The 18,966-nt window shown below is 42.6% G+C and overlaps 1 protein-coding gene across 1 annotated transcript in view; it reads left to right on the top strand.

The window, feature by feature from the left end:
• The first annotated feature begins 441 nt into the window (after positions 1-441).
• LOC107224138 (protein split ends) overlaps positions 442-18,966 on the top strand; it is a 110,670-nt gene continuing 92,145 nt past the window's right edge. The window contains exon 1 of the mRNA XM_046743553.1: positions 442-1,943. Within this exon, the coding sequence (XP_046599509.1) occupies positions 1,861-1,943 (83 nt within the window). The 5' untranslated portion in view covers positions 442-1,860. The remainder of the gene's footprint in view (positions 1,944-18,966) is intronic.

Here is an 18,966-nt window from a genome sequence, read left to right as displayed (position 1 = left end):
ACTATCCGCGAGGGGAGTGAAACGAAACGGCGCGGAGCGACGAGGCGACGAGGAAAGAGGTTAGGAGTGGCGGGGCGGGGCGGAGAGGAGAGCGGAGGTCGTCGTCGTCGTCGTCGTCGTCGTGTCGGCGCGGCGCGCGGCAAGGGCTGGGGTTAGCTCGTTCGACCCGTTATTCCCCATCTCCTCCCCCCTCCCCCGCCCCTCGGCCACCGGCGTCCTCGCCCAACGAGAGCCGCCGCCGGAGTCGCAGCTCCCCCCACCGCTCCGCGCTGCCCCCACTCTCCCCGCCTGACCGCGTTCTGTCGTTCCCCCACCAGGAGGGATGCAACCGAACGGAGGCAGACTCGCTCCGCTCCCCACCATCGCTCGCTTCCCCACCGCGACCCGCTTGCAGAGGCTGACCAGCGAGCCACGTTCGGATCCCGCCACGGTGACGTCACTCCGAGTAGTGTAGTGCAGTGCGAAGGAGCAAAGTCGGCTCCGTCCATGTACATGCCCAAGTGAACAAATCGTACGTATCACATACACACAAGTAATAAACCGCATACCCCTAATTATAAACTTATAAACATAGATAGATCGAGATCGTTTTATCACGTTGTCGCTGCATTACCGCACGAGTACAAAACGATCACCTATCCTCCCCCAACCCCATCTCCGCAACCCCCCCCCCTCCTCTCCATCCAACTCTTAGCCAACTTGTTTAACAATCGACAACAGTGTAATAATAAATAGTATATACCAATATATATATATGTATATATATATATTTACATATATACGCATATGCATATATAGTATCTCTACGGTCAGTGTGAGGTGTGAACTTCTGTAACCGCCGTCATGAGTTAAAGCATTACAGCCTAGTGTGTAATCGATCGAAATCAATCACTTGAAAGGTTAAATGTAAGGTATATAATAATAATAATAACAATAACATTAATACTAATAATAATTAATAATCAATGATATCGGTATAAATATAACACCGTATGTACGTAGGTGAAAAAAAGAAAATAACTGAGATGACGGTATAGAAGTTATACCTGCGTAGGGATCGCCGCGTCGGTCGTCGATTTTAAACTCAGTGCCGAAAGTATAACAATGATAATAATAATAATAATAATCTAAATAACGATAATAATCGCATAAATGTATAATTAACAACCGTGTGGTACACCCTATGTGTAACGGAAAGAAGTATAAATCGCGAGTGAAATAAATAATAATCGTCGGAGAATGGATAAGTGTGGTAGTAGTGGGTGGTGTGATGTGTGATTAGCGGGTAGATAGATAGTGTGTACGATGTGGTGTCTAGCAACAGCCTATGCTAGTGGTGTCTCCTCCTCAGACCCGTCGCGGTTTTATCACGAGCATCTGATCCCTCAGCGTTGTTGCTACAACCCTCGTCGTTGTGCGTGGGGCCGTAAGCATCTCCTTGCCATGAGCATCCAGAGTGACTAGTGACCGCGCGTTGTGTGATGATCGTTGATCCGCTACTCGTTCGTCCTCCCGCAATACCGGTTGTTCATGTTAATGTTGTTGTTGGTTTATTGTGCGTTTACGGCGGTAATGTCGCAACGTAAATAGAAGGAGAGGATAAGTGTTACTAAAGAAATAGTTTTTGGTATCACTTGTTTTGTTCTCAGTGGATATAAGAGAAGCGAATAGCCGCTAGATCTAGATATCGCCGATAGTTTGGCTGTGGCTGGCTGGCTGGCTGGTTTTGTTACGCTGGCCTCCGATACTAGTTCCTTGTTGGTGCAGAGTGCGCGAGATCGGGCGAGAGTTGTGTGTCGTTGTACAGTGTCGCCAAACGATACCACAACATCCGATCCCAAATGAAGAGTTCGGAGCAAAATGGTTAGAGAGACACGACACCTGTGGGTTGGAAATCTGCCGGAAAACATCCGAGAGGATCGCATAAGGGAGCACTTCAAACGGTGAGTGGTTCTCATTCAAAACTATCTACATTTCACCCGTACGCACTGTAATCAGCTACCTACATACGTATAACACCGCACGCTCGCGATGTTCTCAACCGGCGTTCGACTAACAATAAGCCTTGTTGTTTCGCCGGCGGACGCGTCGTCCTACGAAGCAAACTCATCCCTGGAAGCGTGCCGTGCCAGCTTTGCGACATGCGTTTGTACTTTCTCATCGCTCTGATATGCCCAAACTCGTTTTCCATGCACGCGTCGTCAAAGGCTACTCGGGCGTTATTTTCCTGTCTTTCGAGCCCGAATCGATGGCTACCCTACCCTACCCCACCCTTCCCTTCCCTTTGCATCCCTTGCCACGCGGCCTTTCAGATCCAGTTTCAAATGGTCCGTAGGTAGGTAGAGGAGAATGGGTAGGTAGCTAGCTAGTTAGGTAGGTAGTCCCGAGGTACGCGACCGTAATGTTTTTGCCTTAGGGCGTAGTTACCCGAGGTGGTACCCTGCACACAGGGCCTTGGACGCCTCGAACCGTGAGTACGCCATCATTTGTTTTTTTCCCCTATGTAATAATAGCGTAGGACAGCCATTTTGATCTCTCGCGGCAGCTCGGCGTTATTGTTGCCCAGTGGCTATCAAACCGAGGATCCCGGGGCGCCGACTGATATTCGACTCTGTATACCTCTCTTTCTCTCTCTCTTTCTCTCTGTCGAAATACCGAGCAGGTACACGACCCAGAAGGAGAAGGAAAAAAGAAACGGAGGGAACAAAAAGGAGAAGAGAGATTTCGAAGAAGCGTCCTCTCCGCGTTGACCTAGAGTACGCCCGTTAAGAAATATAATTCCACGAGCGAGTCGAGACAGCAGGCGCCGCCTCGGGACGACGCTCCGAGGGCAGATGCCAAGCTTAAGTCCAGTTTAATTAAATTCAAGATAGGTCTCTCGCTCTCTCTCGCTCTCTTTCTCTCTCTCTCTCTCGCTAAGCCATTATTTCCGAGTCGGACGTTCGGTATCCTTTCAATGGGCGATCTTTGAGCCTGGGAGGCTCATCTTCCCCCTTGATTAATCTCAGAATCGTGAACCGAAATTACCTACTCCTCTGCGACCACTCGCCCATTTGCTCTCTCCGTGGCTCGGGACAATCCTTTAAATAAATTGCACCGGGAAGGCGAGAGAAACCGTCCAAGTTTTCCAAACGAGTCGTATTTGCCTGTGTAAGAGGACGCGAGACACTCGTTCCCGCGATAAATATTCTCATATTTGTGGGTATCCGGTGATCTGCCAACGCTTGCTCGCAGGTTCTATGCCGATAGATGCTCATCGTGCCGTTTGGCCGGTCCGTTGCCAGCAGCATAAGCGTAACGCTGCGCGACGTCGTTCTTTTTCGATTCATACGGTGTTGACAACGACGACAACCTGGAATATTAATTGGCCGACAATGCGTACCCTGGGTTCATGTTTGTCTCTTTTCAATACGTACGACGAACGGACACGGCGATGACAAAATGGCCGCCCGTCCCGACGCAGCCGTGACCCCTGGTACCGAAATAAATAAACTCGTAACATCGAAACTACTCACGTATGTCTCTTGTACACACGGTTCTCGATATCATGCTTCGTACGTGTATACAGTCCGGGGTAAACGGGACGTTTTGACAATAATTTTGAATATAACCTATTCGTCAACGACGGATCCAAATATACCCAAATATCGTCTCTGCATCGGGTGCTCTTCAACCAGTGTCGATTAGGTTTCAAATAATTTTTCATTCTTGTTGAAGATAATCATGTTTTAACTGACAAGCATCGTCTTGTGTGTAATCTTTATTCCATCTATATCTATATTCGCAACAAGTATCCTGCACGGAAATATCGTCCGAAGAAAAGTCATGATTTTTTCCCTGCAACACCCTGCTGAGCGACGCGTTGTCTCAACCTCGCGTACGTTTCTATTCACCTCGGCTCTTGATTAGAAATGTAATTACGAAGCCACGAGGCGCGGTGAATTGAATCGCCGTGGCGGCATGTACGCAACGTGTAAGAATATATATACATAATATATATATAACAGCAACTCTCTCAGCTGACTGAGAAAGCCGTGGGAAAATTGGTAACAAGTCTCTCAAGGAAGACGAGGAAGAAGCCTCTACTTCTGCAATCACGTGTTGCAACGCGTTTCTTTCGTTAACACACGTCGTCAGCTGGTGTGAATTTATCGTTTCTACTTATCGCGAAAAGATAAACGGCACATTATCCCGATTTGAATGGAAAATGTCACCGCTCGGCACCTGCCGCTTACATTCTTACATACCGACTAGTCCTATTCTACATTTCACCGTCACAATTCTACATACATACGCATATTGTACATGTAACATTTATATATACTATATTATTTCTAACCAACGGTATTGCCATTCGCTCCCGCATAGCAACTGTTATTCCTAAATAATATCCGTGCTCTCTAGTTTGCATGCGTAACTTTTTCGTGGAGGCAAGGTTTCTCTACTGGAGTCTCGATTTGCGTCGCGGTGTCGTCAGTGAGACGGATTTGTGTCTATAGAGCGCTTTCAAAATTGCATCAACCACTTTTAATCAGGTTTCACGTTTCCAACGGGTCGTCAGAATTCATTCAATTAGACTTCCCTCCGGCGTTTGTTTAGACGCTTCGTGTTTATTCAAAGTTCGCTTTATAACGATCAGTCTATCGGTCTTCGTTTTCAGAAGTATTGATTAGCAAATATTTTGAAACAACTTCAAAAGTATGGTTTTTTCCAATCCCTCTAACTCTTATTAATACCGAGTTTAATACACTGACTGACGACATTTTCCTCTATACAATTCTATTCTACACTGTCAGACTGTTAAAAATTGAATGATTATTCGCGTGCACATTTTATCTAATGTACGAATTTGTAAAGAATTTTAGTGAAACGTCGATTAGTAAAATTTCCAGAAATTTGTGCAAAATTAAAATTGACCTATGTAAACGGGTTGACTCGATCAACAGAGTATTGGAAGGATCTTTCACGTGAAATCGTAGAAACTGTTCTACTTGTTTTATATTGAATTTGTAAACGTAAGCGAATCGTTGAAAATAACTAACGTTAGATAAAAACTGCAGAACCATTAAAAAAAAAGTAGTGAATAAACAGAGAAATAAATTCTCGGTAAAATTGCGAATGGTATTTAATCTTTGTAATATACGTGTAAAAAATACGGGTTTTACAGATAAAAATCTCATATTATCTCTACATGCGATTATATTTTCTGTACGTGTTGTGTCGAAACGGTAAAAGTAGGTTGTAATCGTACGTCCGCCTTGTAGAAGAATATATACATATGCAATTTTTCCCCCGGTTTTCACTGCGGCCGTTCAGACGTTAATCGGCGTCGTATCTCTTCCTGTTTTTTCTCTCTTCTCGATCTCCTCTTTTTACATCCTTTATTTACCAATTCCGGGGAGTAAACGAGGAAGAAATGACCGGGAAACGTTCCCGAAGTATAAGAAAAGACCTAGAAAGACTCGGAGGGAAGGATACGGGGATGATATCGCGGTCGCTGGCGCCTCGTGCAGCTCGCTGCAATCCACCTTGCCTTATCCTTATCCTTATCCTTATCCTCCGCCACCCATCCGATCTCTCTCTCTCTCCCTCTTTCTGTCTCTCTCTCTTCTCTTAACTTGAGCTCCGCGCTGCCTTCTGCCGTGGCGGTGGCCTGCCGGCGTATTTTGGTATATTGATCGCGCAGCGACTCCTCCACCCTCTTCCACCCACCTCACCCCACTAACGCCGCTCCTCTACCCTTGGCTAAACCTACGTTCGGTTCCCTGTACGCGGATCTGTGCATATACACGTGTCTATATAATACGGTACATACGCGACTCTTCACAACCCGCATACGCGTTTACTATTCTATATATACAAACATTTATATATATATATGTGTGTGTGTGTGCGTTTTTGCGTTTGTAACAGATATATACATATGTATGATGTATCCCTACGCACGAATCTCACGTCGATACTATTGCCCCGCGCATTTCGATGTGAGTAGATAGATATGTGTGTGTGTGTGTATATACATGTGTCCCAACCTAGAACGTGTGTATATATATAGTAACATCCGTGAATATGATGGGATGTTTCTGTATAATGTGTAACTCGGTGTTTATACTGTGTTTTAATTTTTTTATAATTCTATTTTTATTCCTTTCCTTCTCGCATTTTCGCAGAGGCAGACTTGGCAATATCTATACGGTTATTACAACTGTTTGGTTAGTTTTTTTTTTTTTTTTTTTAATGTTTTTTCCTTGAAACATTTCGGGTTTTAGGATTGTTTGTATAATATACTTGAAGGTTTCGGAAACGTATAGGGGAATTGATAGCTGTTAGGAATTCCGATCGTTTTGAAACGACGAGTATGTATTGAATAAACATATGTAGGCTCCTGTTTAAATACATCGACTGAATCCACGTGATACTGTACAGGAATACTGAAATATTTTCGAATAAAAAGTAAAGAAAGGATCATTTATTCGGTAATAGTTCGAAATGTGTGTCTTGTTTACGTGACGTGCAGCTTTATTTAGTTAATTTACTAAACTCTATTACGACAATATAACACTACTCGATGATTGGAATTGTTTTTGTTTGACAATGAACTTATGCAAATTGGTTTGATGAAAAATTTTCATGTTCTTTCTTCGTTGAATTTTGGTATTATTCAAATCTAATTATTCCCGCAGTAGTAGCCGTTCTTGTTGCCTAAAGTATAAAATTAAGTTCAGCAAGAAACTTTTTGTCCTTGTCGGCTGGGAAAATGTCGGAAAAGTGGGAAAGTTTGAAAAGTGAAAGTTTGCGGCAAAAACCACGCTGACTGTACGAGCCTATCCGCTAGACCCTAGACTATATCGTCTATATACGTTACGTAGATCCGAGAGCAGCAGCAGAGCTAAGGCGAAATTAAGGTACACTGATGATGGGTGATGTTTGGTTGCGGCGAGTGTGTGCATTCTGTCGGTTTGTCCGTCGTTGGTTGGCACGTCGGGGAAACTCGAAACCAAACTCTAGAAATCTCCGTCAAATGGAAGGAGAGGATACACAGCCGCAGACGAAACGAGTCGACGACTCGCCGGAAGTCATCGGCGTTAAGTTTAGTCCTTCTATTATAACTGCGGCCGATATTCACCCGTGGGAAAAGAAGACATACGTACACGTACGTGGATGGATCCTGAGTGTCATGTCGCTTCTGCACACCCTAATGTCTATTACCAACCCTGCCACGACATCCGAGGGACAGACAGACGCCGGGGTGGCGCTGGAGTGGTTTTCGCTTCCCTTTTCTCTCTCTCTCTCTCTCTCCCTCGAACTCGAACTCGAACTCGAACTCGAAGCTCTCCGACTCGAATGATGACGACGAACGCGTCAAGGTCGAGTCGACCCTCGGTTAGGAATATTGCCTGTAGACTAGAGTCGTTCCTTACTCCGAGTGGAAATATGCGGGGGGGGGGGGGGGGGGGGGGGGGTGAAAAATTAAGTAGAAAATTTCTTACGGATACGAAAAGCAACAAGGCTTAGGTCGGTGTCCGAAATCACAATTGAAGTGAGTATTTCCTCTCGCAAAGTTCAGCTGAAACTTTAGGGGTATTGGTATGTATATAACTACTCGTGGATAATTTCGAGGATATATGTTCTGGCATAAAAGATATACGATCAAAGAATTTGGTAGTTATTAGAAGAAAACCTGGAAAAAAAATTTATAAACTATTCGACGATTTATGGGAAACCTTGATCTTTAATAATGAAAATAAATGAGGAAATGAATTTATTCACAATCGCAACACCGCACCAAGTTTTGATTCAAATTTTGGAATCGTGGTTCGATCTGACGACGTCAGCTGATTTTTGACCTACGCGCCGGATAGTACTTATTGTTTTCATCTCACCACAAGTTAGCGGGCGCTCCGAGATTTTGCGTAAGCGTGTAACCACCCTCGTGAAACCAGATCCTGGATACCATTCACCAGCTCCGTGGATCGTGGGATACATGTGTATAGATTCTATTAATAATCCCGAAGCCCCTCGATGACCTAATCGCAAGTAAAGTAAGTTTATCGAACGTATGCAAATACATCCAGTGCCATATACGTATATATAGCATTGTGCTACCCAATACAAGATACGGAAGCATCGACGTTGTTCATTCGACGAGGAAGAAGACTAAAAGAGAACAATACATTTTGTATGTATCTGTATGTGTAACGTCTCGTTATCGCGATTTTGGTCTACATATATTGTATGTAACAGGTAGCGAGGGAACATTTGATCTTATTTATCATTAGACCGTGTGTAATATATCCACCCACGCTCGTACGTTATACGTGTGCGTTGCCTATAATTACATACGTTGCATGCAAAGGTAAATATACGAGTATCCGAGGCATGGTATTGTTGTTTGTCTGCGCGTATGAGAGACAATCGCGAGGCGGCTGCTGATTGTGAGATAGACGCCCGATTGCCGTTGAGCTTTGACATCATCGTGAGATCGAGTCGCGGCGGCGTGCCGCTGATCTCGCGTTATACGTGTACATATATCTCGACCTAATTCGAGCATTCGGCATGACGGCATTCGAATCCGAAAGATCCCGGCCGATCTGCGTCTCGAGCAAGAAATTTATTGCCTTGCACGAGTGCGATGTAGAATTATTTAAAGAACGAAAAAACTTCGTCACGTTATATCGTCGATTCCTGATTCTAGCATTCTCTCTTTTTCTCTTTCTTTCTATTTCTCTGTCTCTTCTCGTGACCGTGCACTACTGAAATAAATGTTTACTAGTCGTCGTTATCTGCAGTTCGGCCTTGCCGGCAGGCGTGTAACGTCACTTCGTGTAATCGGCCTCCTGTTTTGTAAACTGCAATAGTCACGGGCGTAGCAGCGAGGACACAGTAGCGATAGAGCATCGCGATAAAAACTGGACTCGGAAGTTTCATTCTAATGACTGCTGAGATTTTTCTTCCTCCACGTACCTAGTCATTCAAATTTTTTACGCTATCGCGGGTGTATTAACGATTCGTGTGTATGTGTGTAATCCATTTCTGAAACCTTGTGTAAATACATTTTTTTATTGATTATTTTTTCCCTGTCAAGTCACATATGCGCAACTCCACCTTGAATTCTTCGCACGCTATCGATGCCTCTCCGTCTATAACATGCGATATATTTATCTGGGCGTTGTCGCGCCCCCGTTTCTGTATAAACACGCACACACATATAAATGTACCGTGTATAACACTATATGATACACCGAACGACGAGGAAAAAGAACTTTCAAACTTGAAACCCTGGTTCGAGGCGCATATTACACTACCTGGAAACCCAGCCTTGGATAATGTGCCCTGCTGCCTACTTGTACCTCCATCCATCCATCCATCCGCTACAGCTCAGAACTTCGTATAGTATTATTTGTAATTATAAATAATTGCTGTACCGCGTAGGCAATTCGATGCAATCGTCCCCCGTACGTGCGTGTATAACCGAATATAATGTTTGCTAATAAACGTTATTCGCGCTGTTCGAATGTTCGGAATTAACACTGGTTCGAAAGTGTTGGAATTGGAATAATAATTTCTAAAAAAATGGACCCCATTTATTCGTATTTGTGTATTATATGTATTTGTTTTAGTAACCAATTCCTTTTCACAATGGTGCAATCGTTTCGAAAGATAACCACTATGCAGGTTTTTTTTTCCCAGCTTTCGTGTTTTCATTGGCACCGCGAGTTAGATTATAACGCTGATTCTTATAATCACCCGATATGTTACGTTATATAAAGATATCGTGTAGATTTTGTCCTCCGTATAAAGATAAAATTCTTTTTCTAATTGCAGTGTATTTGCGTCTTGTACGTATACATGTGTGTGTTTATAATACATTACGTTACGCATCGAGTTCTGTTTTTCTTTATTTTCAACAATTGTGCAGCCTTGATTTATACACCTTACAATTAGTCTTGATGTCCGCCGTTCTTAGTGCTGCTACAGGTTTTTATCCGGAACAACGTCAAAGGCTGTAGAATCAGACCGAAAAAAGACATTAACCATTCGGATTATATTTATTTTACCGCTGTCGTGCGGTTATGAGTAATCATTTTTTGTTCGCGAAATGACAAAAAAAAATGTTGACCGCCTAAATGTACATATAAGTGTATACTTATATACTTTATACCGTAAATTACAGGTGTGAATTTTCTCTTGGCTTACGTACGTCCAGGAATTCGTTGTAGCACTTTTCAATTCTCACAATATCGTCGCTAATATCATTCCTCGAATAATTATCACCGCGTAAGCGGCTATAAATGACAACGCATGAAAGTTTTCATAATTTTCGTACCGTGTTCAACGGCACTGTGTAGAATCGGAGTTCAAGCTTTCTGAAACCAATCAATTGCGTACAATCGAGCATGGGATTATTATGAAGAGATGAAGAGACGACAAAAGATTTCGACGATGTGACTCGTTGTTGGATCGTTGGTCTGATTTTTCTTTTATTGCATTTTGAATAAGAGGTAAAAATTCGATGGTCGGAGAATGTTTATTTACACTATCAACAACAATTATTCACGCATAACGTAAACATTAAGACTAAATACCGAATTGAAATAATCGATCTCTATGACAACTTCTTTAATGGGGTACCCTGGTCGATTTCGTTGTTATTGAAGTGTCCACGTATTTCAAACGCAAAAATGGGCTTAACAGTTACATTCTATACGCAATTTTGAACAAAAATACTCCAATAAATTTTCATTTAATAAGCCCCTTTAAGACTGGCAATGAAATTTTGTTTGTTTTCTATCGAAAGTTGAGGCGATTTTCTGCGGATTCGTTCAAGTTCATCAAAGCTATACATTTCTGCAGCAATTTACATGCGCGCAATTCACCATTAAGCAAGAATATACGAGCTCATATAATAACTGCGCGGCGCAAGCATGCACAGTATTCATACAGACACGTGTGTGTACGTCTACACAACGTGTATGCTGTGCATGCGGCGTGGAAAAGATAAAGAGAGAAAAGGGTCGCTGGAGTGCGTACGGCCGAGGAGAGGGACAGAGCCGATTGCACATGGGAGAATATATCTGCTCGTGTGTCTCTCTCTTTCTCTCTGTCGTGTGTCGTTTGCGACTGCAGGCCAGTTCTGTCTCTGTGTACGTGTGCGGTCGTTCGGAGAATTGAGTAGTGTCGTAGGCTGACTTTCACCGGCTGCAGCAGCAGAACAGAGAACAGAGACTACAGAACAACCGAGCCGAGAACCAGAGGCCGAAGCTACGTCCCTTTCTAAAAACGTATTACCAGGGCAAAACCGAACCAAATTCATCAACGTAAGGTGGATGGATGGGAGGAGACTGAGACTGAGACGTGACGAAGAAGAAGCCTCTCTGGCGCAAAGAACAGTAGCAGGTCCAGGGACTCGCGTCCTACTCTTGCACGGAGGAAGTGCCGAATACGACACGCTTGTCATTATATCTTAAAACTGGATTCGAGGACAAAGAACGGAAAGAGAGACTTTGTCTTCTCTCCCCTTGTAACCACTTGACTACGCTTCTCTTCTTCTCTTCTTTTCTTCTCTTCGCTCGGTGGTTTCGAACAACGCAGTTTCTTTCCCACATTGCATGCTGCGCCATTAACGTAACCTAGACGTTCATACGACTATATTTTTCTGTAACAACTTACTTTAACGTTGGAAACTCTTGTCTCTGGGTGTAGAATGTAACAATAATAATGTTGATAGTACAGTTGCTGCGGGAAAAAAAACAATTTATCTCGTCATAATCGTCTCGCAACTGATGAAATTAATAGGAAAAATAAAAATTGTCTTTGTTATTAATTTCGAATGATATCGTGCAGTTTATTGGAATGTTCGCGAAGAAGACAAGAAAGTGAATGAAAAACAGAATTCTTCAGAGCGTTGAAAAAAAAACACCTTTTATGCAATTCGATTCTTTACAAGAAATGACTGGGTGCGCTATTCATCCATTGTGTATTATGTAGAATAACGTATACTGACAATGAGAGAGAAAATCTCCCAGCTGCTGCTGCTGCTCATTGTCATAGCCATGCTTCGTATCTTGCGCCATGCGAAATCTTGTTCCCCATTTATGCTAATGCAATTTAGCCACCCAAATGGGCAGATCCGCTTTAGTATACGTAAGTCACCAGGTAATCCAACATTGAAATAAGGTTTAAACAAAAAAAAAAAAAAAAAAAAAAAAGAGAATAAGAAAAACGAAGAACGAAATACGCTCGGGAAAATCCGGGATTAACACAAATACATAAAAACATGGATTAATTAGACGTCGTTTGTTGGAATCTACGACATAAAACGAAATCGATAGATTACTCGTTAATACTATTTCTACTTCCTTTCTTCATTTGTATGAAGTAGCAGTCATTTCCTCTTCTACTCAACACATTGCACAGTTGCCAATTCTTGATGCAGACGGTGAAACCCCGCGAAAAAAGTAACGAATAAACGAATGAATATAGTTAAAATATAGCTCAGCACGTACATCGCGAATCACAATTTCCCTATTACTTTTATCGTTACAACTCGCCGCATCGGTGCAATTTGTTTTTCCTTGTTGAACGGATATTATCGCATCGCTCTGAGTGCACGATATACGTTTCTTTTATTTATTTATTTATAAATGTATCGTGGCCACATTCTGACCACGCATTTATGTGCCACCAATCCGTCATTCTCCTTAATCATTCCACTGCACAGCCGGATTAGACCCGATTCTTGACCCCCGCGCCTATTTTTACTTATTTGCAACCGCCGTCCCCGACACACTTAGAGTTCATTTCCATCTCTGAACTCGCGAGAGCCTCGCGTCCGAACAGCGGGCCGAGTAAAAGGAAAGGAGAACTCGAAGTTCGTACATGCCGATCTGGAACAACAACGTAACCCTCAGCCTGCATCTCTTCATCAATTATTATATTATCCCCTATCAAATTTTCATTCCCGTTAAACCATCATAGTCCATCCAAGCCTACCACCTGCATACTAACAAGGATAAAATTGTGCTATTTCTATGCAAGTGTGAGTGAGCTGTGCCAGTTAGTTTAACGCTAGTTCAACTACCCACCCTCTCCTTCACTCCCTTTTTACCTTATTGTAAATGTTTGATCATGTTGAATTAGCCGTAATAGTCTTCTCGAGGGGAAGGAGAAGGAGGGGGGGTCCAGGATACCTAATTGCGTCTCTAATATTAACGCCACGAACTAGTGTAGTGGTAGAATTGTTCGTGCCGGATATTTTCGCGCTCCAGAAGACGGGCAAAAGACGTACGACCGATTCGTTTCGTATTCTCCTTCCAGGAGCTGCATCTTCCGGAATTAATTTATCAGTTTTACGACAGGCGTATCGGGATCGGGAATCTAACTCACCGTTTCAAGTTATAATTTTACGTCCCTCGGGATACCGCCGCGTTCTGTAATATAACGATTTTCGTTGCTGTCTAATGGAATATCCATTATTTACTTACGAGTTGAAGTATGTATATTAATTGATATTTCGACACCTGCAAAATAAAATGAAATTATTTTTCTGACAAGGTTTATCTTTGTTATGTTATAACATGACGATGTATTTTTTTCGGAAAACTTTGTCAATTTCACAACTTTAAAATTGTCGGAAGAAATTTCTGCCACAAATCGTTATGAAGTGAATTATGTATGATCGTTTATCAACAAACGAAATTCCTTCAAAGTTATTCGTAGACTTTTAGAATGGTATGTTTTTTTCCCTCCTATTCTTTTAGTATGATTTCCTTACCTGAACGTTACAAATTTCTACCTTGAATTCATATAATCACGACGCATGCTCAATCGATTTTTATGATTTTCGCGAAAAAAAAAATAAAAAATAAAGTAACCAAAAGGCTCGACCAAACACACACAAAGTGTGATTAATCACTCTCCATTCACGCAACTATCGCAAAAAAAAAATAAAAAAATAAATAATTATAAAATGAATAATCAATTGGAAAAGAAGTGAATAAGTTTAAAGATAATTATTTTCGTCCGGGTTTGGGCGAGGCCGGAAAATAGCTCGCGTTGTACATACACACGCTATGTATACATGTATATAATTATATCAAGTCCCGACGACGACGAAGACGAAATTCTGCGTACGGAACATGCGCGCTCTTTCATTCATTGACCGAGAGTCGAGTTTGTGCCGTGCAGCTTTCTCGTCTCGCGGGGCTCGGTTGTTCGTTATCTCGGTCTCTCTCTCTCTCTCTCTCTCTCTCTCTCTCTCTCTCTCTCTCTCTCTCTCTCTCTCTCTCTCTCTCTCTCTCTCTCTCTCTCTCTCTCTCTTTTCGCCGTTGCTCGTCGTCTCAGCAACCCCGCCAGGAGTCTTCCGAGCCCGAGAAACGAGCCGCCTCATGAGTCAGGGGTATCCCGACGTCAGGGGACGACCTCCTCCTCCTCTTCCTCCTCCCTCGTCTTCGTCTTCGTCTCCGTCTTTCCTGCACCGCGTCGCGCGTGCATCTTTTCCCACAACCTTTGGTTAATTCTATATTCCCATCCTGTATTTCAAACCATGCTTCAGAACTGACTAACGCGTTTATCATCATCATCATCATCATCATGATTGTTATTATTGTTGTTGTTGTTGTTGTTGTTTTCGCTGTCGTTGTCACTGTTGGATTACTTTGCGTTTTATTTTAGTCATATATACATATCTTCTTTCTTCTATCTCTCCTTTCCTCACTCTACTCTACTCTACTCTACTCTACTCGTGCCTACCTTTGATGTCAGTCTTGTCTACTTGCATTTTTGCCTTTCTCGTTTATAATTTTTCACACAAGATAATCCGTGCCCAAGAGACTAATGCTTTAATTTTAAACTTGTTTTTGTTACTCACTTCTCGTAATCATAATTGTAGAATACTGTTTTCGTAAACTTTGTCGAAAGAATGCAACGTTTAATTCACGAGGGTTGTACGAATTTCCATTTGGTAAAAAAAAAAATTCTGCAACTGTTTTATAGTTAGAGGAAATTTATGTTTTGAATTATAAAATCAACGTACATTATATAGTGCAAGAACCAATTAAAACTGTTAGAAATACTTTTCATCAAATTTTCAGTTTTTCTATCCTGACTTTTTTTTACACCCCAAATAATTTTGCAAACGGAGTTTCTCGATGAACGTCCGGTGGAAAGTAGGCAATAATACCGGCATGGGGGCTGAGGACTACCTGGAACAGGAAGGCGCGCCTTAAAACTTAGGTCAGCAAACAAAGGAGCACCGAGCATAATGCAATTAACGGACGCAATACGGAGTCCTCGAGTTCCGTTGCTTCTGACGCTGAATGCCGATGCTGCAAATGGTTTTGTGCTGTTTTCTTCACGCTGCAGGAAGCCAAGACAACCTCGTCTTGGGCGTTGTAAATTTCATTTTAACGATTACTTCATTTCTACTTCACGTTTCCGCCCGTTTTTCACAAGGTCAGGGAAATGCTGTATTTTAATTTATGGATATTTGTAAGCGAATGACCGGAACTTGCGGATCTAGTGCGCATAGTCGTTATTTCGACTATCCGTCTTCTTCCCTTCGATGCGTCCATGGTTGGGTGTTGATGCCGTTGAACAACGTACACCGCGTCTTTTCAAACTCGTTAACAAGTTCTCGAGGGTCCGGAGACTTTTGGCACTTCGTCACGTCGCGATATTTATACCGTCGACAACTTGGCTTCCTGTTTTTCTCGGTTAATTTGCATGTCCGTGCTTTTCCCGTGTATCATCGATTCAAACTTTGCTTCACAAGCTTACGACAAGAAGATTGATTATTTTCGAAAGAATGTAAATTCGAAAAATTGGTGATTTCGAAAAATTAAAGACGGAGCCAGAAATCGAACCTGGCGTCTAGAGATGCTTGACCGGAGCCTTACTCCACTAGACCACCTAGCCGCCCTGACTCTGTTGTCGTTAATTCCTCTCATCACCAGTGAGTTCGAATTTGTTTTCCGGTTTATTTGTGAATAAGAAGTTTCTTCTCTTCAAGCACTGTGATTTGCGTAAAGTGCATAGTGGGTAAAATGTTTCTTTAATCAATTGTAAATATCTTGCAGGTATCAATTGCATTTCAATAGATATTGCGTCGTAAAACTGAAATAAGATATTGGCTTCTACGTCGTCGAAAAGTTCAATCGAACGATAATAATTCTATATTTCGTAACAAGGAGGCAAACTCGGTCTTTTCGGGCCGGGCGTAAGTTTGCAATATGAGTCGTAGGTGAGCCCGAAGACGAATATTGCAAATACGCGAGGCAAATACATCGAGTTTGTCTCCTCGTTGCGCACGATTGTTTATACAACAAGAGCATGTTACGCGTTTTTTCACGAAGCACGAAATTGAGGTTAGGGTCGCGTAGTGTCGGATTAGTCGCGACAGCGCAGGCGCGCAATCGAGAAAAGACCACTTTTAACTCCTAGGACTTGAAAGTGGTCTTTTCAGTACTCCGCGCACGCGCATTCACAGATTCACTCTACCGTCATAGAAACGAGTACTTTGTGTACGAAAAATATGCAATCAGAGATATATTTACCATGAGAAATATAAGGGGAAAAGGAAACTAGTGAAACAGGGAAACTGGGAAACTGGAAAACTATGACCATTACATGTAATGAGTAGAAAGTCCGGTGTTGTAAACAACTCTGACAGGCAACAAACAGAATCAGCGGGTGTGTGTTATGCGGTGCACCAATTTAGACGTGCAGGAACGGAAACGAAGTTACTCGTCGTGATTCCTTGTGGATATTTTTAGCACTCGACGCGTCCTTTTACAGCATTTCTCTCTCTTTCTCTCCCCGCAGCAGCACGCCTGCACTTGAGTTGGTGCCAGTATTCCGAACGCGTTTGAAACATCCTCGTGATCTCTCGCGTCCATCGCTGATGAGTTTGATTGACATTAGAAACGGAGTCACTATCTTCCCGTCCGTATCGTTGAAAATTTATGTCCATGTATAATTGTCAGAAGTTCGTCTAAGCATGGTCACATCGTGGATCGCCGGATGAGAAAGACGTCAAGGTGACCGCCCTTCGTCATCTCATTGCCTAAAATTACCGTTATTAAATATTCCAACACCGGTGGGTACCGCATATATATCAGCTGAAGTTGAGCGGTGACACGGGTTTACATGAAAAAAAAAAAAAGAATAAAGATGAAAAATTTGAATCTATTAGAATAACAAAGAAACATACATATGCTTTGCAGGAATAAGCAAAGAGAAAAAAATAAAAGATGACAAAAAAAAAAACGAAAATGAAGAATAAAATGACAACTTTCCGCTAACGAGCCTTTTTCGTTATACGGCGTATATACTTATTATACCTCACATAGGGATATACCTAGGTAGATTATACAATGTGTAACTCACAAAAGTGCATACCTACATTGTACCTATGTATTCGTCCATCCAGCTGCGTATAGTCAGCGCGTGCGTATAATATCCGGTCTCTCTTTCTCACTCTTCCTTCCTCGTGTTCTATCCGTACAATTTTATTCAGCTGCAATGCATCACGTATGTAGATGAAAATGGAAATATGTATATCATGCTAATCAAGTAAAGAAAGATGCATGTACAAGTAGGTATAAGAGTTTCTAGTTAGAGAGCGCTTTCAGCGAAGCGATGTACTTGGTGTACTTCGTGTGTACATTGTACACACATAACCTATACTCGGCACCACCTTACACATCGTGCACCAACGATGACGGGTATCCGTCCAACATAACGAGCTTTGCAATCGCATAGTAGTGGGCATTTACGTAGTCAGCCGTAGTACGACGGGCAGACTCTAGGAAGGAAGTTCGCAGCGGTGATCAGGATCGATCCGGCAACGTCGCAACCCGTCCCTCGGCGAGGAGACGGCAGCGTCGCCCTGCCGCCGTTATGTAACACCCGGCAACGTCGCCGCGGTGGGGGAAAACCGGCGTTGCCAAGAAGATGCGAGGCGGGGGAGGGAGAGGAGGAAGGTTCGAGCATCCCCGTACGTACGACTTACTGCGTCACGCGGGCAATCCCACCAACCCCTGTGCAACGTATAAGCGTCGTTGTTACTACAACTCGCCGATGGCCTTTCTCCTTCATTATTGTGTTCCTGGGTCATTATTATTTCCATGACGATTATCGTTATTTTTATTAATGCTGTTGATGGTGTTGTTGTTGTTGTTACTGTTATTTTTTGTTTTTCATGCAAGAGGGAAGTAACAAGCGCTGAGGTCAAACCAGTTCTTGGATTTTCTTTTTTATAGTCCTCGTTTTATCTGGACATCCCTCCCTCTCTCTCTTTCTCTCCCTTCTTGGATATAACGCAAGATCATTTTATATCATAAGGTATCCTACCTACAACTATTATTCCAGAAACGAACTGGTTGGACGTTATAAGAAACGTAAAGCATTCTTGGTATTCTATCTGTGTACATAATACTGTACAGACTGTGTAGAAGTGAATAGAGGAGACCTTGAAATTCGATGGCGTCCAAGGCAGGGAGAAGAAGAATGAATAGATATACTCTCCTCGCCGCATCACATTCTCTTGTAGGCGGCTTCCTTTCTTGCGTGTATCATTGGTGTGTGAAATAATGTGGCTATTATTAGGGACTTGTCAAATCTTCCTCGTGACAAATCCGACCTTAACAAAAAAAAAAAGTAATAGAAAAAGTATAAGCATCGGTATCTTTTATTTTATTTTTTTTATCCTCCACGAATTCGCCACCGCAAGGAAGTGACGGAACCGAATGCGTGAGTGGTACGCCGGTACAAAGCTAACAATAATACGACTTGTACATAATGTGTATGGATTTACATACTATAGCCGACTGCGTCATAATGTGCGTGCGTGTGTCTGTGAGATGTGTATCAGAGGCTAAGGCATGCAAGAGTCAACTGCGGATTTGATATGTGGGACGCATTGTTGCGTTTGTGTGTACTGTGTTATATAGATCTCGGAAGAAAAAA

The sequence above is a fragment of the Neodiprion lecontei genome, chromosome 1 (genome assembly GCF_021901455.1).
Source record: "Neodiprion lecontei isolate iyNeoLeco1 chromosome 1, iyNeoLeco1.1, whole genome shotgun sequence".
NCBI lineage: Eukaryota > Metazoa > Arthropoda > Insecta > Hymenoptera > Diprionidae > Neodiprion > Neodiprion lecontei.
Note: the sequence above shows the minus strand (reverse complement) of the source record. Positions and strands in the feature narration are given on the sequence as shown.